Below are 23,075 nucleotides of genomic sequence, written 5' to 3' on the forward strand. Positions count from 1 at the left end.
ACAATTGATCCTAGCTTGCCTCTTCCCATGAATTTCTCCTAATTAAACACATCTTTCTTAACTTGTGCATACTATTCTCATGGATAAGATTCTTTCTTTCTTCATTTTGTCCCTCTTTCCTTCCTTCTTTTCTTTTCCCTTTTCTTTCTTTCTTTTCCTTCCTTCCTTCCTTCCTCCCTTCCTTCCTTTCTTCCTTTCTTCCTCCCTTCCTTTCTTTCTTTCTTTCTTTCTTTCTTTCTTTCTTTCTTTCTTTCTTTCTTTCTTTCTTTCTTTCCTTTTTTCCTTCTTTCTTTCTTTCTTTCTTTCTTTCTTTCTTTCTTTCTTTCTTTCTTTCTTTCTTTCTTTCTCTCTCTCTTTCTACTGGGAATCAAACCCAGGGCCTGGCACATGCTAGGCAAACAGTCTGTCCCTCTGTCCCTGAGCTAAACACCTACCCTCATTGTTTTCTTGAGAAAATTGACTTACCTATCTGGCATGGCATGACCATTTATGCTCTGGGGTATATAGGAAGAGAATTACAGGGAGAGGAGGGACATTCTTATGAAATACAGAGAATTTTCAACTTCTTATGATTAGCAGATGAGCTAGAGCAATTTTACATGGGATTCTATTTTATAATCAAGGCCCACACTCCCACTAAGTCATATTACTATCATGTGCCCCAGTAGGATGGAATGAGAAGATTTCACCTCTGTGAAATCTTTCCCCTGTGGAAACCATAGCCACAAGCTAATCATGAGAAAACATCAGAGCAGCCCACGTTGAGGAATTTTCTATAAAATTCCTTACACATTGGAAAAGACCAGGGAGACAAGATGACTAAATGCAGTGTGGGATCCTGGACTGAAGCCCTGAACAGGAATAAAAAGACATTAATGGAAAAACTGATGCAATCCAAACAAAGCCTATGGTTTGGTTAACAATATCATTCCATGTTTTGATAACAGTAGAAGTGGTGATTCCAGATATTATGTGAAGGGTACCTAGGAACAAGCTGTACCCTCTTTGCAACTTTTGTTGCAGTGGTGTCTATGGCTCATGCCTATAATATTAGTTACACAGAAGGTTGAGATCTGAGAATGACAGTTGTCCACTGTGTAGAAAAGCCCATGAGTCTCTTATCTCCAATTAATCACCAACAAGACAGAAGTGGAGCTGTGGCTCCAGTGGTATAGCACCAGACTTGAACAAAAAAGGTAAGGGAGAGAGTAAGGCCCTAAGTTCGAGCCGAAGTACTGGCACACACAAAAATATTATTTCTAAACTAACATTTGTTAAAAGACAGCAGACACTGAGCAGCTGAAGTTGTGAAGAAGGTACAGAGAAGAGAAACACAGAGCTTGTGCCTTGCCTGACTGACATCACCCTCTTGCTTCCTCCATCCCCCTATACAGCTTTTGTTGGCCACATGCTACATTTTGGAAATGACTCAATACAACACTTTTTTATTATTCTTTTTTTGCTGGAGCTTGAACTCTGTGCCTAGGTACTATCCCTGAGCTCCTTTTGCTCAAGGCTACTACTCTATCACTTCAGCCACAGCTCCACATCTGCTTTCTGATGTAATTAATTGGAAATAAGAGTCTCACAGACTTTCCTGCCCCAGCTGGCTTTGAACCAACCACAGTCCTCAGATCTCAGATCTCAGCCTCCTGAGTAGCTAGGATTACAGTCTTGAGCCACTGACACCTGGCTTCTTTATTATACTTATATAGTATCATTCTTACTTTTTATAAAATATGAAATTGTTATTATTCTTTATATAATAATCACTTGAAGCGGGTTGCTTCTTCTCATTGATGAAGAAACTTCAAAGAAACTTCAAAGTGCCAAAGTCACAGGGCTGAGAATGGAAAGTGAAGATTCAAAGCCTGTCTGACTCCTAGCTGTGCCCATCCCTTGAAGAGCCACATCTGTCCTGTGAATATTTTCCCTTGCTGAGTGACCCTGGTGTGGTCACTTCCTCAATCTCTGGAAGCTGTCTTGCTTTGAGAAACCAGTTGCATGTTCTAAGGTCCCAGTCCCCTCCATGTTACCTGGATTCCAAGAGCTGACCTCCAATGTACTATTTTGACCTCTGCAGCTATCAACATTCTCCTGCAACTTGGATGCCAATCAAGAGTGTGGCAGCAGGAAGGAAGGTAGAAATCAGAACAAAGTCAAGTCCATGGCAAATCAGCTGCTGGCCAAGTTTGAGGAAAGCAGTAAAAACAACTTAGTCCTGAAGCAGGTAAGTCATTCCAGATGCTCACTCACCTTCCCTTCTAGTGACCAGACCCTGCTGGCAAGTGAGCAGAAATGCTCAGGTTAGAGATGGCTCTGAGAAAATGCCGACCCAGGACTGGTGAAATTACTTGAGTGTCTTGATCGAGATGTAGCAGGCTTTGCCATGATGTTCTGCCACCACTGGATGAAAACCAATGTAGAAGATACCTAAATAAATGAATGCTGGGAGCTGGTGGCTCATGCCTATAATCCTAGCTATTCAGAAAGCTGAGATTTGAGGATCATGGTTTGAAGCCAACTTGGGAAGAAAAGCCCATGACACTCTTATCTCCAATAAACTACTTAGAAAAGCCAGAATTGGCAATATGGCTCAAGTGGTAGAGTGATAACCTTGAGTACAAAGAGGCTCAGGGCCAGTGCCTAAGCCCTGAGTTCAAGCCCCCCCCCCAAAAAATGAGAGCACCCATGTTGCAATAAAACTTTATTTACCAAAAAAAATGGCAAGATGGTTTATGGGCTATAGTTTTCAGGTGTCTATCCTGCAATAATATTATCTATTTTCTAATTTGGTTTTGATTTACAACCAATTTTGAGGTTCAGAGTAGAGTTTTGAGGGTATTTTAAGATCCTGGATAAATGGGAGAGTACTATCCAAGTCCATGGTGTGAAAATTCATCCAGGCCAGATGAGGTTGGCTCAGAGATGTGCAGAGATTTGAGCAACCTCCCAAGTATTTCCTAGCACTCTCCTCCCCCTAGGCACTGGCCAGCCTGAGAGGTACTGTGTTAAACCATGGTCAGCTGAGGCTAAATACAGGTTGAATACTGTGTTCAGGCTACAATTCTTCCTATCTGTCTTGCAGTCTGTGTTCCTGGTTCAGTTTGCACCCTGAATTTTCCTAGGATGTGGTTGTCATAAAAGCTTAGGGATAAGGAGTCAGTTTGGCTATGGAAGATACCTGACCCATGACAGAATTAGGCTTCTTTGGGGAAAGTAGCCATCTGCCTAACAAGGTTTGGAGGTAGTCAGAGACGGCTTCTTGATGTGGATCATGCCCCCTCCTGGACTAACTTCCACAGGAAGTGATTTTATTTTAAAGGGACATTTTCCTAATTATAGTTCCTTAAAACTATTCTCGATTACTTCTTCTGGAGAATTGGCCTTCTCCAGCCCCCATGTTGGTGAGGGCTGTATTCTATGAGAGAGACCAGAACATTCCTGTCTGCAAGTGGATGGGAAGCTCTCCTTCCAGCAGAATGCCCAAAATGTCATGACATGAGCTGGCTCTGCCAGCTTTGGCTCTGTGTCTGAGCCAAAAACAAGGCCTGCAGGATTCACACGTTGTCCAAGAGGAAGAGACTCCAGGACTTGCCGTTCATATGGACAGAGAGCCAAGGCTCAGGTTTCCCAGTTGGGTCTGGTTTACAAGAGCTCAGCCAGCCTTCCTTCTGCTTTTTCTTCATTTCACTGTTCCTCTTCTCCTTCCATGTATCTCTGTTTAACTCACCTTTTTCTTCCTTTCTCTGTGCCTGCTTTCTTTTTTCTGGACTTGCCTTTCGCCCAGGAACACCGTAACTCAGGAATAGGTAAGCCAGCCCTGTGCTCTTCCTCCAATCCTCCTGTTCTCTCTCACTGCCCCAAGCCTGAGGAGCCCACTTCCAGCCCACCACCTCCTCTAAAAAGGCAGGTAGGGCTCTTTTCTGTGGATGTTGTTTTGTGAAAGCCAGAGGAGACATTGAGCCTAGGGGTGGGGTCAGTGGTACTCCCCAATTCTCCATGTAAGGCAGATTGTAGATTTTCTGGGCAAGCAGACATAGCATGAGTTGACCACCCTGATAGGGAAGAATAATCATGTATGCCAATGATCCCTCATCCTGTCAGGGGTATCAACCAACCACTCAGCTCTTGGTGCTACTGATGGGGAGAAAACATGTACAGTGCCAATTGTTTTAGATGATGCCCTGTGATACTGAGCTTTATGTGACGATGGACCACTTGAATATCTGATTTCCAAATCAGTATGGGATGGACTCAGATAGTCCATCCTAACAGGCTGCACCCACTGACTGGCTCAGGCCTTTCCAAGTACTCAAGTAGCTGGAGGCCTTCATAAAAGAACTGTGGCTTATTCCAGTTCTCATCCTGAGCTAGGAATTCAAATACAGTGAGTGGTCTCTGGCCAGTGTTAGGAATTTTGTGTTGCTTTGAGGTAGTGGAGATGACAATTGTATAGTTTGTGTACACACAAATTACCTGGAGAGGTTTTTTGCTGAAATATCAATGTCTCATGTACCCACAGACCAATCAACCCAGCAAGTCCAGGGGTTTTCTGAAAGTACCCTCAGATGAACTCAGCATACAGCGAGGATGGGAACCGGGATATAGATGTTTGGGTTGGGCTCTGGGTGAGGCACAGGATTGTAGTGGTAACTGGGTGCCCTGTGATTCTAATGCAGTAGCAGAAGGGAGGCACCTGAAGCTAATGTGCAATCTTTTGCCTCTATAATTCAGGGGTCCTTGAGGGGAGGTGATTTCTGGAAGGGCCATAGGAGGGAAGTTTGATTTTTCTTGTCTCCCAGTTCCCCTCTGTTGTAACGGGACAAGTGCTCAGAGAACTCAATCAAGTGTCTGCTGGCAGTGAACGGATGAACAGGCCTTGGAGAGCCAGGGCCAAGTCTGACCTGCAGCTGGGTGGGCCAGAAAACCTCCCTGCCCTGCCTCCCAACTGCCAGAGGGCACTGGCCCTCTCTGGGGTGCTGCAGCGGCTGCAACAGGTGGAAGAAAAGATTCTTCAGGTGAAAGACCAGCTTGACCTGCCTGTGTCCATATGTAGATGGTTTCCTGTCCTTCATCTCCCTCTTCCTACCTATGACAGTCCCTTCTCCTCCTGTTCCTTCCCTGTCTCCTGTCTGCTGTGTGGTGAGCTGAGCCCCAGGCTGCTCTCTTGAAAGTGACCTCACAAGTGACTCTGTCACGATCTTTTCTTTCTCCTTCCTTTCTTTGACTACAGAAGAGGGCTCAGAACTTGGCCAACAGGGAGTTTCACAAAAAGAACATTAAGGAGAAGGCAGCTCACCTGGCCTCCATGTTTGGACATGGAGATATCCCACAGGTAAACGCAGGGCCTTCAGAGTTCCCAGGAACACAAGTGCTTGGCATCCAGCCAGGTAGCCATGAATAAGAAGTTAGATATGGTTTCCTCCTTCTGTGGCATGAGGAGTTATTTTTTCCAAGCCACTAAAGAGTTAGAGATGTCATCTAGAAAGATCCAAATGCAAAGATTCAAAATAAGTTGACCCATGAGACAAAGGGAAAACCAAGGCAGGAAAGTAAGCCCAAGTCAAAGGAGACTTTTAGCCAACAGAAAGTTATGCTGTTAGATGCTGGTTTCTAAATTGACTCTGCGTTTCCAAGTACCAATGCAAAGAGGGGACACAGGTCCGTTACAAGACTCATAGTGCCTTTATGGTGAAAGCAAACCAATTGCTCATGCAGACCAGAGAGGTACTAAATGGTTAAGCCAAAATCATGCCATAACTTGGATTTGGTTCTTCAAGGGACAACCTCAAACCAAGAAGGAAAACCTTGTCTTAGCATAGAAAGTGCAGCCTTCTTCAAACAAGCTACTATTTAGAGACATGGAGAAAAGAAGAACATATGTTCACAGGGAATTGGAAGAATGAGAATGAGGCCCAACCAGTGGGTACATGTGTCAAGTCCTTTTCTTGCAGCAAGCCTGTCTCTAGGACACATCTCTTCTGAAGCTTTCACACAGCCTCCTCCGGACCCATGTCTTCCACATTTGGTGTAATTGCTGACATGGAAGGGATGTGCTGCATGTAGTTATATGTCCTACATTTAGGGCTCCAGCAGTTTCTAGGAGGTCAGTACAGTTGCCTACCTACAACTGTAGGCCTGCTATGGCCTTCTGCCTCAACATGACCCAGGGTTTCACACACACACACACACCCAAGCTTGCAGCTGCTGCTCCATACCAAGCTCCAGGGCAAGGACTTCAGTAATTAGCACTGATGTCTGGAGCAGGTGTAGGCAGAAGCAGAATGGATCTATTTTGGTATGACAAGGGAGCAGTAACTGTTGAAACAGAATACAGTGTAGCTAGGAGCCACATAATTCTGTTCAGCCTCAAAGACAGGCTTCTGTTTTGTCCTGAACCATGGACCTCAGTGTCTTCTCCCCTCTGAGGTGTAGAGTTTACATTATGAGGCAAGTATTCCTGTGTCTGCCCACGGGATAATCTCTGTTTCCTCTGTCTCTGTTCTGTGCAGAATAAACTACTCTCTAAAGGCCTGTCTCACACTCATCCTCCATCTTCTCCCTCTTGCCTTCCATCTCCTGATCCAGCTGCCACTTCTTCTCAGTCAACTGTTGAGTCTGCTTCTCCTGCCAGAAAGGTAGTTGCCTTGAGTCATTGCTGCCCCTCCTCATGCATGTCCTGTGATGTTCTCATGCTCTGCTTGGCTTACACCAGCCAACATCTGGAGCCTGACTTGACTGGGATGAACGTTTATAAGCTGTGAAAGTTTATAAGTTTACAACAGCCCTGGATTCCAAATTGTTTTTACCCAGTTTGTGTGAAAACGGCACATTTTCATATCAATACGTTACTTTTTTTATTGTATACGACTGCTCATATTTGGCTTGTTTGACCTAACAAAATAGCAATTTCAAACCTACTACAATAAATACTCTTCATAAATTCTTTAAGAGGAATAAAGGCAAGATTATAGGAGGAAAAGACTGGGAAGGATTCACAGACAAAGTATGAATGGGGTCCTTGTCAAAGAGAACTCTCCCAGAAACTCTGTGCATGTGAAGCCCCACATCCAGGAACAGGTAGAGTAGGAATGGGGCTGGCTTGAGATGGCCAAGCCCTGGTCTTCTAACTCCACTTCTGTAGCTTTGTACCTTATTTCCCCCAGACCAGTCTTGGTCATTAAATGATAGTACAATTAGGCTGCTTTCACAGCTTCCAAATTATTCATTGCAGGCTGTGCCTTTCAAGTGTGGCTGTGAATGGTCATGGAGTTCTTAGAAGGAAATACCTGGGCACTGAGCAAGTCTCTGAATCTCTGTATCTTAGCTTCCCTTCTTATCTGATGTTCTGCCTTAAAGTTCAGAGTAGTCCTGTTGCTTTGTTGTCCTGAACAATTCCAGAGAACTTGAAGACCTCTGTTTTAGGGCCCAAACCCTTGCCAACGCCTGTCTTTCAAGTCCACGTTCAATTATATGTCTTTAGTACCGTTTTTCTCCTCAGTCCCATCAAACCAGCCTCCTCTAGTTGTATCTACACCCTATATAGATTTGCTCCATGGTATGGTTGCTACCATTGTCCAAGACTGGTAATCTCTTGTAAGAATAAGATGGTGGCTGGGCATTTGCACAGCTGGAAGAGGGGCTGTTTCATCAAGCTGAGAGCTGTGTTAGGCCTCAAGGGTCAGAAAAGCAATAAGCATTGCGAAAGGAACTTCCTCTACTCCTGAGAGTATTTGTTTTAAAACCAGATTTGCAGGGTTTATTCTGAAGATTTGTGTATTAGGAAGAAATGGAATACCCAGGTAAGCTGAGGATATGCAACCTGGCTTTGTTTCATCTGGTGGAAGGCTAGATCTCAAGACAGCTTTCTCCTCATAATCCTACCTCTGCTCCAAGAATAAGCCTAGGCAGCTTTTGGAGGCATGTACCTTAGCCTGGGAGGTGTTGTATTTGCAGGGCACTGGTGTATGTCAGGGAGACAGGAAAAAAAAATATGAGCTGGAATCTGACTTCAGTTCAATGCATCAGTTACACATTGATCTTTCTGAACAAGGAAGCTGGCTCTCTGAGCCTTAGTTTCCTAGCAAATAAACTGGAGATGCTGTCAACTACTTCTGAGGGTGATTGAGATGTTGCAATGACCCGACATATGCAAAATGGCTAAAGTACTTAGTAAATGTTCTCTTTCCTAGTTGGGGGAGGGGGGGCTTTCAGAAGAATATTCGCATGTCTCTGAACAAAGTTATCACCTTCAGGTTCCCATTTCAAATCCAGACATTTAAGAATAATAAGTTAGAGCCTTTTTGAGCGTCAACTGACTCACCTGCCATTGGGAGTTTTGAGATCCATGAGGCAGGATGGTGTGGGCTAAGGTGCATATATAATCATCAGCATCATGCCTGGTGTCTGGGAGAAGGGTAGGAAGACATTGGTCACAACCCCAAAGGCTTGTGTGAATTTCTACTGTAAGCAAGTGACTTCCAGATGCTCTTAAATAAGAGGATTTTCATTTCTTGCTCCTCCTTGCCTTGGGGAAATAGCTGAGAAAATCGGGTCCAAATCACCTGTCCTTTGATGTTTTCTTAAACGACTCCTCAGTATGGCTATGTTTGCCCAGTAGGCCCAGAAGACCTCCTGTGGCCCCGCCCATTGAATCCTCCCCCTCCTATAAGCCTTTAGTTCTGAGTCCCTGGAAGCTGGACTCTCACCCCTGCCTGACCTGCATGCATTTACTTGATACTCAACAGGCCACATGACCACAAGTGGCTCAATTCTGCAGAATGGTGCAATCTGGACACCTGGAACCATGACTGGTTTCAGGCCCAGAGAGACATGCTATTGCTTGGATACTAAGTGCCCAGGAGCCTACTTCCTCTTTCATGTACAGCATCTTGCCTGTGTCATGGGAATAGAAATGACTAAGGCAAGACCACTAATAGCAAAGGGACCAGACTAGAAGTCATCCAGACTGATCAGTTCAGTGCTGTGTGAGGAATGCTTCAACATCTAAGCAGTGACTTAATCTGGAGGGAGACCACAGAATTGCCTGAAGAATATCTCTTGCTAAAGAGACAGCCATCTCTGGCTCAATATCTCTGGCATTGGTGCATGTGACAATAATTGTATGCCCATGTTTGAACCACAGCTAGCTGGGGCAGAGAAGACATCAGGCTCATCCTGAATAAATTCTATCATTCTTCCCATGCAGAGAAGAGAGAGTCATTTAAAAGAAAAGGAGGGAAGACTCAGGATATTGTAATGCACAGCCACACACACAGCAATGCTTTGGACCTATTGACTCTGCCAGTGGCCATCTTACTCAGATTCTTTTATGACTTACAGCCCTGCAAGGTTGGGGGTAGTCTCTCCATTTAGTAGCTGAGGAAACTATAGCTCTCAGAGGAGAAAGGGTATATGTGAAGTTAACCTGATATAATATAGGATAATGACAGGAACTGTTCCAGTTTATGCTAATTAGCAGAAAAAATAATAGGAATTCAAAAGAGGAAAAAGGTAGGAAAAATAGCTAAGTTCTTGAACATCACAATAACACTGAAAGATATGAGACTAGAAAATTGGTAATTCTTAAAATGACAACAAAACAACAAATGATTGGGATGTGATCGTTTTTTTCTGCCAATTTATCTGGTCATCTAACTTTCAGAGTTGAATAAATTGTCCCTACTAAATCATTTGTGCTCTGCTTAAGCACATGTGTTCTCTGGGAACACATGGGACTTGCCATTCAATACATGATTTCCCCTTGCTGAGAAGTAAGGCTCTTACTCTGTAATCAATACCAAGATGAGTTCTCTGGAAGTTCTGTGAGTTGAATGTTTATTTCTCAAAAGTCAAGGAATTCCCCAATTGACCAGAACAGAGACCTTCAAGGGGTGATCCATGGACCAAAACAGATCTACCACCAGTGAGTTTAGCAAATGAGAGTGAGCATTGGAAACATGTACAGCAGCTTGACATTGCTACACATCCAAATGCAGGATAATTTTTAGTCATTTATTTTTGTCATCTCTAGAATCATGGTATCAATCCACAAGGGATCAAAGATTTAGAAGGAAAAAACAAACCTAACCATCATCCACAAATAGTTTGAAACACGCTTGAAACCCGGTTTTTAGACCCCTGGCCCAAAGTCCAAAACTTCCACAATAGTCTGACCACTCTCATACCAAATAAGGAGACATGGTGAAGGGTGGAGAAGGAGGTTTATTACATGGCAGCCATGAGAAGATAGCACTTCAGTGTATCATCAGTCATCTTCAGGGGTATAGACAGAGGCTTCAGGCTAAATAGGAAGAAATAGGAGTAGGGGATGAGAAAGTTATTGGTTAAAACAGTCTTGAGTCACAGATGTGTGGACTGGTTGACCATTAGCATAGTCTTGTCTCTGGAGTCGTTCCGGAGAAGTTAACACTTTACCATTGGAACAATAGGAACAAATTGAGTTTGGGGCTGCTTTCTTTTAAAATGATAAGAAAGTTTTGCTTGTTTGAGGAACAGTTTGCCTTCCACACAAGATATTTATTGATGGATCTTCTCTTTCCTAGAGCCTAAGATGGTAAAGTGAATGCAGCAGAGAATAACTCAGACAAAATGGCATAGATACAAAGTTGGGGGACTTTTAGTTAATCCACAGGGCTCAGCAAAAGCATCTTTTTTTGGGGGGAGGTCCAGTCATGGGGCCTGAACTCTGGGCCTGGGCACTGTCCGTCAGCTGTTCAGCTCAGGGCTAGCGCTCTACCACTTGAGCCACAGCACCACTTCCGGCTTTTTTCTTTTTGCTTATGTGGTGCTGAGGAATCAAACCCAGGGCCTCAGGCATGCAAGGCAAGCGCTCTACCACTGAGCCACCTTCCCAGCCCCAAAAGCATCTTTTAAGTTGCCTCTTACACATGGAGCTAGGAGAAGCTACCAGTTATAACCTCACTTTTAGATAGCCAGAACAGCCATCTACTGTCAGGATATAGAAGGATGATAACCTTCAATCCTCAGGGCAACGGTCACCTTCCCATTGGTCTTTGGGGTGGGTTTCTAGGCCCTCTTGTTGTCACTGGAAAATGGATGAGGGTTTTCCTCAGCTTCCCAGTTTGCACACAAATCACAGATCCACTCAAGAAAAGTATTTCAGAGTGTTTCGCACAAAAAGTCAAAGTCCTAGCAAGGAACTATTTTAGTATAACTGGTTAAAATAGGAAGAAATAGAATATAGAAAAAGAACTATTTCCTGCTCCTCATCTAAGAAATGAGAGTTAAAGGCTTACAATGACAGCTGTTACCTTTTTTTTCTCTGATCTAGGGGAACATACATGGTCATGCTGGCTAACAGCCCCCAACCATTAGACACTGGCTTGAGGTGGTTAAGATGGGTGATGCTAATTATTCTAAAATATGGAGATGTATCTGGGCCTATCTAAATCACAGAGACAACAAATGAGTGTTACTGCTTTCTTACTCCACATATCCTTTCCCACCTTTCTGGCTCTACCTAGCTACAGAGAGTTGCCAGGTTTTTACTATTTCAGATAAGAGAGTAGATTTAGAATCCCCTTTATATCTCCAGTCTTTGTAACTTCACATCTAAAAGGAAGTATAATAGGGAAGCTTAACTGCTCTTCCAGTAGCTTCCTAGTTGCAACTTTCTGGGTCTGGCCCTTTTGGTAGTTGTTAAAGATAACATATCTTCCCATTTCCTTATGTATCCTGTATCATCATCCATTAAGACAAATTCTCCATCACTCTGTGGCTTCTCCAGGAAGTGTATGTGTTCATGATTATGGGATGGTATCCAGCAGGTTAGAAGGGCAAGTGGAAGACCCAATGCTAATTTCTGTAAGGATGCTTTCAGTTCAATTTTTTATGTTGCTCCACGTGTATGTGTGGATGACAGGGAGAAAGGAGCTTTTGGGCCCGTATTGAAAGAAATGTATGGTCTTCCACCCGGATCCACCATCCAAGTGACAATGCCCTGAGCTGGTAGATCTGGTAAGCCTTTGATCTATACCAGTGTACTTGGTTGACACCCTCAGCAACCTCACAGCTTTCTACATACCTCAGTAATTGCTCCCTAAATCAGAATCACTCAGTAGTGAAGTGGCCCAAAGTGCTTATTATCTAAATAGTTAATAAGATCTCATTAGGGACTTGTATTTAAAGCCTCAGAGAACATAGTCTTGATCTCTGCAACATCGAGGAGGCAATAATCATGCGTGGGTGTCATAAGCTCACAGGTGCCTTTCTGGGAGAGTACACCGGAGCTGGTTCACACACTGTGCCAGAAGGCAGCCACCAAAGGCAGAGTGGGCAATAACCAGAAGACATCTGACCTCTTCTGCCTTCCCTCCCCCTCAGATTTTTTATATAAACCTTGTATTCTGCAATCCCTACTGATGGAGATAGGAGCCCCAGCAGGGGATAGAGCATCAGGAACTGTGGCTCATTATCCTGAGCAATACACATGAACTTGCCTGGAAGCAGGAGCTGAGTTTCCTGGGATTTATAGGCTTCTGAGAGTGTCAAGATGCATGTTTGGAAGCAGAATCTTAATCTCTCTCAGGCTGAGTGCAGATGATAGGAGGGAAGAGGAGGAACCTGGTCTGGCAGATATCACTCCAAGAAATGAATGCTTTGTGCAGTCTGATAAGACCCCTTCTGCTACCCCAAGGGACCAGACACCTAACAGCCAATACTCTGCAGTCCCCAAGAGCCCCACATTCTTGGTATGGAATGACTGTTCCAAAGCTTCTCTTAGTGTAGGGCTTCCATCATGAGAAAAGGGATGACAGTCCCTGAGATCCTGTCACTGTCACCAGCCTGCTCAGCATTCCTTTCCTGTTTATCTCTATAATGTCTGTGTGCTTACTGGAATCTGGAGAGTTAGCCTCAGGTGAGAGGATAGTAGTTGGCCTGCTGCCAGCAGTTGGGGAGCTGACCAACCTGCTGTCTTATACTTCAGGTCTTCTGGACATCCTGGTTTGTACCTGAGTCTGTTATCAGATTAGATGTGGCCTCTCAAGAGCAATATTGGGTTTCAATGGAGGGCGCCATTTCACCCCCACCACTTGTGGGCCCAATGGCAGCCAACCTTTGCACAAGACACCCTGCCGTCTAAACTGCTGTGCGCTCTGGCGGCTCTAGAAGCTGGATTTGGAGGTTGGGCAGGGTATGAGTCCTCTCCACCTCAGGAACAGTATGTCCAGAATCTCATCCTATGCAAATTTTCCTCAGAGAAGATGGTAGTGTTCCCAGGGTGGGCTTTCATTGCTGCTGGAGAGAAAGGGAGGGAATGGGGGTTTGCTTAGGAGATTGATGTGTGATTGTGCCATGCTCTGACCTGTCAGTTCCTTGACACATTGGTGAGGGATCAAGCCATGCTCTGGGGCCCACATGGGACTGAGACCTCCCCAACTTTGCACTGGCCCTGCCTTGCACCTGCTCAGACCCTCATCTCAGGACAGCCCAGTCATCTACTGCACTCCAGCCACTGTGTGTTGGTCTGTGGTCCAGCTGGAAGAGACTCAGTTCAAGGACAAATGTTTTTGCTTTTTAGGGACTAGGACATCAAGGGCAGGCTGAGTCCAGAGGAGGAAGAGTCAAAGTTATCTTAGCCAAGCCTCTGCTAAGTCCCATGCACTGGGCCAACCTTCTCTAACTCAGTTGAGACAACTATAACTGTCCCCACTTTAATAAATGAGAAAAACAAGTTCAGAAGCTCTGGGCTCTGTGTAGATCTCAGAAGCCATATTTGGCAGAGCTGGATCCTAGCCCTGTCCTGGTCTTTCAGGCCTTACAGCCCACTCAGCAACTCTCAAGAGGATGATGGCTGCAGACTAGCTTTCTATGAAGGCTTGGCTCTGGGTTTCTCTCCTTTACTCAGTCCTTTCTGTCTTCCAGGCTGGCACAGGCAGGTGCACTATAAGCCTTTGGAGGTAGTTATTGGGTCTGAGATTAAAAATCCCACCAGATCCTCATGATGTGAAGGGCTGAGGGGCAGGAGATCTGAGAACAGGCCTGACACTTGCATTTATTTGCTAAGTGGCATCAGGTAGATCTCCTCCCTTACTTTTATATAACCAGAGGCTTATGAACTCCTACAAGCCCCAGTAGAGGGACTTGTTTGTCACTTGGATCCCTACCCAGTGTCATTGAGCTCTTTTTTTTGGGGGGGGGGGGTCGGTCGTGGGGCTTGAACTCTGGGCCTGGGCACTGTCCCTCATTACTTCAGCTCAAGGCAAGCACCCTACTACTTAAGCCAGAGTACCACTTCTGGTTTTCTGGTGGTTTATTGGAGATAAGAGTCTCATGGACTTTTCCTGCCCAGGCTGGCTTTGAACCATGATCCTCAGATCTCCAACTCCAAGTAGCTAGAATTACAGGTGTGAGCCACCAGCACCCAGCTAGAGCTCTTTTTTAAATAATATTTTTCCACTTTTTATATTAAAATACACTTAGCATAACATTTATATCTTAAGAATTTTGAAGTGTTCACTGAAGTATATTTACAGTGTTGTATGTTCATCACACCATGTAGCTCAAGAGTTCTTTTCATCTCACAAAAACACAAGTCAGTACCCATTAAGCAGTAACTTCCTCCCCGACCCTCACCCCAGCCACTAGACAACACTATTCCACTGTCTGTTCCTATTATTTGGCAATGCTAGATACCTCATAGAAGTAGGCTAATGTAGAATTTCCCTTTTTACTATCACAATTTTTTCTTTCCTTCTCTCTATTTATAGAATACCCATCATCTACTCCCGGTAGTTTGCCTTTCTGGGACATGGGGTACTCTTTGCATGTGGGTTAGAGCCATCTTTCATATCCAGACTTGTCCCTACTTTCCTTCTGGGTGCTAACTGGCCTCTCCTTTTGTCTCTGTCTCATCCACCTTTGCTCTTGGCTAGCTGACAGTAGGGAAAGTGTCCAGCGGAATAGGGGCTGCAGCTGAAGTCTTGGTCAATCTATATTTGAATGATCACAAACCTAAGGCCCAAGCCATCTCTCCAGACCTGGTAAGAACATGCATGCTCAACCTACACCTGCAGCCACTGGCTGTGGTTTCTTGGAGCAGGATCACAGGATATAGCCCAGACCTCTGAAGACTCCCCAGAACAAAAGGGCGCTGAAAATGGGCTACACCAAGGCAATGATCTTCCTTATGGGTCATTGCCAAAACAATTGCCTCCTTGCTATCAGTGGCTCTGAAGAACAGCTCAGTCTTGGGTCCTGGAAGGCCATGTGCATAACTGGATGTTCCTGACCTTCAGCGTTTGGGTGTCCAATCTGAACAGCACTGGGTATTGGATTAAGAGATGAAATCAGGCCTTACAAGAAAACAAGTTCTCAAGGAGAGAACGTGTCTTCTTCCGATTCTTTCCTCCTCACTTAAGGCCACTCATTGCCATCACCAGCGACATATGTTGACAGTTCATTTGGTTTCCTTTTTGGCGCATTGCCCTGAGATCACACAGGGCTAGACTATCCTGGCCCTCCATCTACCTTACCATTTGCATTTAGGAATGTGGCTGGCAGCTTTGGGATGCTGTAGAACACAAGCTATCCTTTCTCTGTGCTCTCTAGAACATATTTGAGACTTTCTTTACCTGACTTAAGCCACTACAGCAGTTGAGCATGTGTTAAACATCCTTAGCAGGGCCTCTGTGACCTGACTCCAATGCCCAATGATACTTAATCCCTGGGACAGACCCATCATTGGGCAGACAGGTTTGTGTGTAACAGGCAGCCTGAGGAGAGCCCTAGAAGGCTGGAGTCTAGGTTGGTAGCACATCTTCCCGCCTTGTTCTCTGCTCCAATGCCTTAGCAACAACCAGGAGCCCCAGAGGATCCTGTGATTCCATTTGGAATTTCTAAAAGTCTTGGCCTTTGGGATTTATTCAGACCTATCACACAGCTCTTCTCTCCCAACTCCAGGATTCTATGCGAAAGGTGTTTCCCCTAGGCCTGGGTGGCAGTGACACCTGTTACTTCTGTGAAAAACGCGTGTACGTGATGGAACGGCTGAGTGCTGAGGGCCACTTCTTCCACCGGGAGTGTTTCCGCTGCAGTGTCTGTGCCAACACCTTGCGCCTGGCTGCCTATGCCTTCGACTGTGATGAAGGTAACCTCCAGGGACTGGAATAGCAATAATCCCTGCTGTAGATGTGGCTTTATTGTGGGTTCCCAGTTGTGTAAAGGCTCTGGACAGACAGTCAGTTGTTCCCACAGGGAGACAGCTGGTTAGGGAGACTGGGAGCTCCTGCTACAGAGAGGTTATTCATGGGCCTTACAGGTTACCAGCTATCTGTGGCATCTACTGTGTGCAGAGGGCTTAAATGCACTTTCTCACTTAGTATTGCCACCTTCTGCAGGCCTTGTTTGGCATAATAATAATAGCATACCCAGCACCATGTTTATAAAGCAGGTGTTACAAAAATTACCTAATAAGCCCGATGCCAGTGGTTCATGCTTGTATTCCTAGCTACACAAGAGGCTAAGATCTGAGGATCACAGTTCAAAGCCAGCCTGGGCAGGGACATCTGTGAGGCTCTTATCTCCAGTTAACCACCAGAAAACTGGAAGTGGCACTATGGCTCAAGTGGTAGTGTGCATTCCTTGAGCTGAAGAGCTCAGGGACAGTGCCCAGGCCCAGAGTTCAAGCACACGACCAGAAAAAAAAAATTAATTTACAAATTTTAAAAAAATAGCATCTCCTTTGATAAATGCCTACCAGAAACCATTGAGGAAGGGATTGTACTCATTGGACTATGTCATGATTTTTCTAATTTTCAACCATTGTGATACAGCACAGTGTTTAGTGTTAAAGAACCTCAAATCAACCCACCTGGGCTCGAATCCAGGCCATACTATCATATAACATCAGTCCTATTTCTTTACCTCTGGATCACTCAGTTTCCTCATCTGTAAAATGTGGATAATAAGAGGATTGTCCATGGTAGTACAGGCTTGTAATCCCAACCCTCAGGAAGTAAAGGCAGGGGAGTTTGAGTTTGAGGCTAACATGAAACAGCAAGCCAGCACCCTATCTCAAAAAATAAGCAATAACAAAAAATAATACTTAGTTCATAAGGCTGAAGGATGATTGGTTAATTTATGTGAAACCTATATAATGGTACCTGGTATATATTAAGTCCTACATTACATTTACTTATTGTTAATACCATCACTGTTGTGCCTATCACAGCAGTGAGCAGGAGGACCTTTCTAGAAGGTGCCTAGAAGTCCTGGGAGAAGCCATTTACCTAGCATATACCCTACCTGTGTCTTTTCTTGCTCCTTACTGCCCCTATTTGTTCTCAGAATCTCAGAAAGGATAGGAGTGTATCAACATTTACAGCTGCCCATTTTTGTTCCCTGGCAACTGATCTTGTAAAGAAACTTGACCTTACCTTGGCTTGAGGGTTGCCAGAAGATTTTTAGCCCCATTTCAAGATCCCCTCACCCCATTATTGAAGCAATAAAAAGTGTGACTGCCTTATCTCAGGGTACTTGTTGAGGGATGGTGATACATCTATTTTCCATGTCTAAACCAAGTATTCTGACCAGACAGTGAAAGGTACTTGGCTTATTTTCTGTGGTTTACAGGACAAAAATTGTGTGTGTGTGTGTCTGTCTGTCTGTCTGTCTGTCTGTGTCTGTTGTCTGTCTGTCTTTCTGTCTCTTTTTCCACAGGAAAATTTTACTGCAAACCTCATTTCATTCACTGTAAAACTAACAATAAACAACGGAAGAGACGGGCAGAGTTGAAGCAACAAAAAGAGGTATGTGTCTCAAAAGTTGTGGTCAAACCAGGAGGAGGAGATCTTCAAATGTTCCTCAAAGCCTAATGCATTTTTCTGGCCTTGGAGGGATGGAGACTGCTTGCGATAAGGAAATGCCTCTACTTCCTCCTGAGGGTGTTTCCCTTACCTCCATTTATTTAGTGGCCTTCGGTTTACACATTGCAAAGGCCAAGTGAGTAGCTGGCTGGCTTCTCTAGAGAAGCCAAAAAGAATTTGCCCATGTGCTGCAAGGGATGGTACTCTGTGCCTGTCTTTACAAAAGCCAGTGCTCCCTGTATACCTAGTATCCACCTGGCCACAGGATACTACTTACAGGAGAAATGCCAGATAAGGGAGCCGACCTGTGGTTCCCAAGTCCTTTTGCAGACTCTTGGAGCAGCCCACTGAATTTATAGATGGTCTGTGGTAGTGCCCCCTCTAATAGCTCTTAGTAAATACCTTCTCTCTGGTTTGAGGAATTGTCTAGCACCAAGAACATGGCTTAAAACATTTTCTAGCAAGGTGCCAGTAGCTTATGCCCATAGCTATTCAGGAAGCTGAGACCTGGAAAATCAAAGTTTGAAGCCAGTTCTGGCAGAGAAGTTCATGAGACTCTTAACTCCAGTGAACCAGTAAAAGTCCGGGCTGGAGGCATGAGTCAACAGGGTAAGCATGAGGCCAGAGTTTAAGTCCCAGTACTGGCCAAGTCATAGAGGTTTAATTTTAAAAGGGAAAAATAAATATATAAAAAAGGAAAGTTAAAAATCTGTAATCACCTACCTTGAAAAAACTTCATCACTTTATGTGAATAACTTTTAACTTATAGTTTAACTATACCCTCTACAGTTTTATATTCTTTTTCACTAACAGTATATCAAAAAGAAACTCACAGCACAACAAAATAACACCAGGAATTGGGTGCTCGAATGTGAGGAGAGGGTGATCAAGAGGAGGGAAGTAGGCAGAGGAAAGGGAAGAGAATGCAGTTATAAAATTCAATGCATTTTGATAAAATTAGGAAAATTAAGGCAAGAGATAGGGTTGGGAGGAATTGGAGAGAATGCTGAAAGGCATGACATTGATCCATGTTTGAATGCAACTCCTTTGTAAAACTACTTACAGATAAAAATAAAATTTAAAAAACAGAAATTAAAAAATAATTTTCTAAGTCATATAAATTCTTTGGGAATTTTTCATTTTAATTTTAAATTCTCCAATCAATTTTATTTATATTTTTATTATCTTTAAGTAGTTAGACCAAGGAATTACCATTCAACCAATTCGTCTAGGAACTTTTAATGCCTATTTAAGAGTCTCCTTCTTTCATAGTCAGTAATCTATATCACTAGACCCATGTTGGTGGACTTTTACATTGCTTGATATTTTTATCTTACAAATAACTTCATAAAGAACATCTTTTCTTGCAAATGTTTATCCCTATTTCAGATAGTTTACTTAGGATATATCATTATAAGCAGGAATGCCGGTCAAAGGGCTTGTCCATTTTGAGAGTTTATGAATTGGATAATCAGTTTGTCCCCCAAAAAAGTTGTTCTCTTATTTGGCACCATGAGTAAGAGTGCTGAGATTATTTAGGGGCTAATTGTGTAACTCGGGGCCTTCCAGGTTAGATTTTTATTGGTTCTCTCAGTCTGCTCTGTTGGAAGACTGCTCCGTGAGACTCATGGACTAAATGCCTTCACTTTGGTCTCTTTCTCAGGAGGAGGGGCCATGGCAGGAGCAGGAAACCCCTCGACGAGATACTCCCACCGAAAGTTCTTGTGCAGTGGCCGCCATCAGCACACCAGAAGGCAGCCCCCCAGGTATCTCCACCTCCTTCTTTAGGAAGGCACTGAGCTGGCCTCTCAGGCTGCCAAGGGCCCTGCTCGACCTTCCCCGGGGCCTGCTGGCCATTCCCCAGAACCTGCTTAACTGGATACGGGGACTGCTGCAAGCCATCGGGCTGCATGTCAGGGACAATGCTTACAACTACTGCTATATGTATGAGCTCATAAGCCTCGGGCTGCCACTTCTCTGGGCCTTCTCTGAGGTCCTAGCAACTATGTACAGGGAGTCTGAGGAGTCTCTTGAAAGCATTCGCAGCTGGGTACTCAGCTGCATTCCCACCAAGCGCGAGTGAGGTGTCTGGCTGCCCCAAAGTGCCTTAACATTTCTGGATTGTAGATGGCCATTGTTTGTTGTTTGCTAAGGCTCTGGCCAAGTCTAGTGTCTATAACAATTAGCTCCAAGCCAAAGAGTTTCATATCAGCCACCTCCACCTGGCCTTGACAAGGTGAACATCCAGTCCAGGTGCTAGGGCTAGAGATGACATGAAGGACTTTTTTTATACCTTTGTACATTATTTTTTATACCAAAGCGAGCCATATTTCTGGGTTTACATTTCAATGTTTATCTTTCAATAAGCCAAGAGCAATTTTTTTTCTATGAGTGTCATTTTTTTTCTGAACATTTGAAGTTCATCACTCTTCAACATGGCAGTGAACTGTAAGAATCACTACTTGCACAAATCACTACTTGACCTGGGAATTTGCATATACCTAAGTGAATGTGCCATCTCTTGACCAGTGCCTTGCAATGTATGCAACCTGATGTCACCTGTCAACAGTAGGCAATTTGGGGAGGAATTTGAAAGCATAATGTTTAGAAGAACAGAGGAACAAAATAGAATCAACTCTACAAAAATGCACAGAAGTGTGTTGACTCCTCTCTTCGTAGAGGGGGGAAGACTGCTTTGCTCCTTTGTTTTGAAGTAAAATAGTAGCTTATAGGCTTTTTCCCTTATCCAATCACAATCAGATGACACAGACTCACAGGGTTCCAACCAGATTGTTACAGACTTCCCAACAATCTATTTTCCTTCCCACTAACGGGCACTAAGGTGGCAGCCTGCTGGCACTTGACCCTGGAAAACTCTTCCAGGCTAATTCTACGCTGAGGACAAACTATTTCAGCTGGTGGCATTTTAGTCCTCAAGGACTCTATCAGGTCCCTAGACCAGGCTATAAGCTGAACCAAGGCCACTCAGGTGCATAGGGGTCAGGCTGAGTAAAGGGAAAAAAACTGCCTCTCGTCTGGTGTCCTTTGAACCAGAGGAAGTTTACCAGCTCCTGGGAAGCATGACCTTGCCTGTCATGCTCTGGCTGCTGCCATAGATATGTGTCAAAACAGAAACCATTTTCCCACTGTCCAAGCAAAAGAGAATGCCTGACCTTAAGCAGCTTTGCTGTGTTTTAACTGAGGGAAGGCCGGGAGTGGAAGCTGTTTATTGACTGATTCTAGGAAATAAGCCCAAGTTGGAAGAGTGGATCAAATTGGTAAAGTGCTAGCCTAGCAAACTCAAGGTCCTGAGTCCAAGAAAACAGGCCCAAACAGGGGCAAAAAAAAGAACATCAGGCCCCCTCTTCTGGGGGTCAGGAAGAACCCTCAGCTGTCCCCACCTCACTCTGCTTGCACAGGCTCAACTGAGCAACGAAAGGCCGATAAATGCCTTCTGTGGTGCTCAGCATATTCAAAATTGTTGGGATCAAGAGAGCTCTGTGAGGTTGGCTGTTAGCACTAGAAATTATTTGCTAGGAAAGAGGGAGTCTGGTGTGGATTCAGAGCCAGAGCTCTGAAAGCTTTGGGATGACAAATTTTCTGTAGGGTGGAAAGAAGGGGTGGGTGTTGCTTCTCCAGACACGTCCCTGGAGTTGTTGGGAAACACAGGTCATGGTCATGGTCCCGGTCAAGTCTTCTGGAACTGCTGGCACCTCTGTCTTTTTTGAACTGTTCTTAGTCTGATGACTCACATTACATTTTCCTCATTTTGTGCTGGGATTTTTAATGTTCCACATGTTTGATTATGCAAAGTGAATTCTTGAGGTCAGGATGTGAGTGCCACCTCATTGTGATTACTGCCAGCTCAGGGTGGGCTGAGATGTTTTGCAGAAAGTTCCCTGAAGCCAGAGTAGAATCTCTCTAAGAATGTCACTCTGGCCATAACAAGACTGGTTTGAATTATTCTAGTAGACTGGGTGTGTCTGTCATAAGTCAGATGTTTGTATATTGGGAGACCTTGAACCTTCCTGGTGGGCAGTGCCAACACATGGGCGAGTCCTGGGGAGCAACTCCTCAAAACTTCTATCACATATTCAAGAATGAATGTGAGATTCCAGAGTTAAATTGGGGCAGAGAAAAGAGAAGGGAGAGAAGGTCCTAAGGGCATTTGTAGCTCTGAAAGGACTTCAGTGGAATGTTGACAATGTCTGCTCATGTAAATAAGTAGCTGACCACCACCAGAAAGGTTCATCTCTCCTAATCAAACAGTGAGTGACTTGTTGGGGGAGAATGTTTCCCTTTTCTAACGGTTGCTTATTCAACTCCAGTTCTTTCTTCCCTTTTTTCTCCATGCTAAGTTCTCTTCTCTGTCTCTCTCTCTTTCCAACCTCACCTTGTGGCCGTCAGTTCATTTCAGCCTTCCAGTGCTACACCCACTTCTTGGCTGACACATTTCTGCTCTGAGGTGACTGATTTTTCTGGGCTATTTTCAGAGAGTGGTACTAATCCCTAACCTGCTTCCACACCCTGCCTCCCCGCCGGTAATATGATTGTGCTGTGGCTTGCGTCTAACGGACTCATTTGGTGGCATGGGGAAGGGGGGGTTAACAGCATGAGGGAGGGAAGGGTTCAGCTCAAAAACAAAGTCCTATTCTACTTGCCCTAGAGCATGCAGCCTGATCTACCCCAAGTGCATGCCCCGCCTCCCCTCTGTCCTCTGGGCTGGCTTGTGTCTATGCTTTTCAGTTGCACCTGGGAAGCCACTTACCTTCTTGAGAAGGTTTAACTTGATTGTGAGACAGTACCATACAAGGAAGGCTTTGTCACCTTTGGCAAGAAGACATTTGTCTAGTGACCTCTATAGAAGGTCTTATCTAATAATATCTTCTTAAATTGATTCTAATATGAAGATTACCATTTATCAAGCCCATAGATGATTCATTTTAGAATGATTAAAAAAATTTCTTCCAGGCCTCATTACAAGTTTGACTCGTGTTCTGTATTGTATACAAATAATCACAATGATTCTAGCAAACATTCTCTTCAAACCTGCACCGGTGATCCAAACAATCTGCAGTGCACTTCTTATCCTCCTGGACTCCTAAAGTTCAATAACGTCAATCAGAGCAATCATGCATGGTCTCAGGAGAGGGATGACATCGAGAAATGACTTAAGTCAGACTCAGGCCTGGAGAGACCAGTCTCTTAACTCCCATGGCTCGG

General features: G+C 44.4%; 1 protein-coding gene across 6 annotated transcripts in view; it reads left to right on the forward strand.

Moving 5' to 3' along the window:
* Mical2 (microtubule associated monooxygenase, calponin and LIM domain containing 2) overlaps positions 1-23,075 on the forward strand; it is a 200,744-nt gene that overhangs the window by 107,307 nt on the left and 70,362 nt on the right. For 3 of the 6 annotated variants that reach the window (XM_070019395.1, XM_070019396.1, XM_070019399.1), the window contains exons 17-20: positions 2,084-2,230; positions 15,949-16,135; positions 17,707-17,795; positions 19,516-19,618. In XM_070019395.1, the coding sequence (XP_069875496.1) occupies positions 2,084-2,230; positions 15,949-16,135; positions 17,707-17,795; positions 19,516-19,618 (526 nt within the window). Of the gene's footprint in view, positions 1-2,083; positions 2,231-3,790; positions 3,914-4,805; positions 5,022-5,236; positions 5,339-6,515; positions 6,642-14,921; positions 15,030-15,948; positions 16,136-17,706; positions 17,796-19,515; positions 22,318-23,075 lie in introns of all 6 variants that reach the window. The other 3 variants (XM_070019397.1, XM_070019398.1, XR_011371310.1) reach the window with 3 other exon arrangements.

This window comes from Dipodomys merriami, unplaced genomic scaffold (genome assembly GCF_024711535.1).
Source record: "Dipodomys merriami isolate MVZ:Mamm:240054 unplaced genomic scaffold, mDipMer1.0.p SCAF_133, whole genome shotgun sequence".
NCBI lineage: Eukaryota > Metazoa > Chordata > Mammalia > Rodentia > Heteromyidae > Dipodomys > Dipodomys merriami.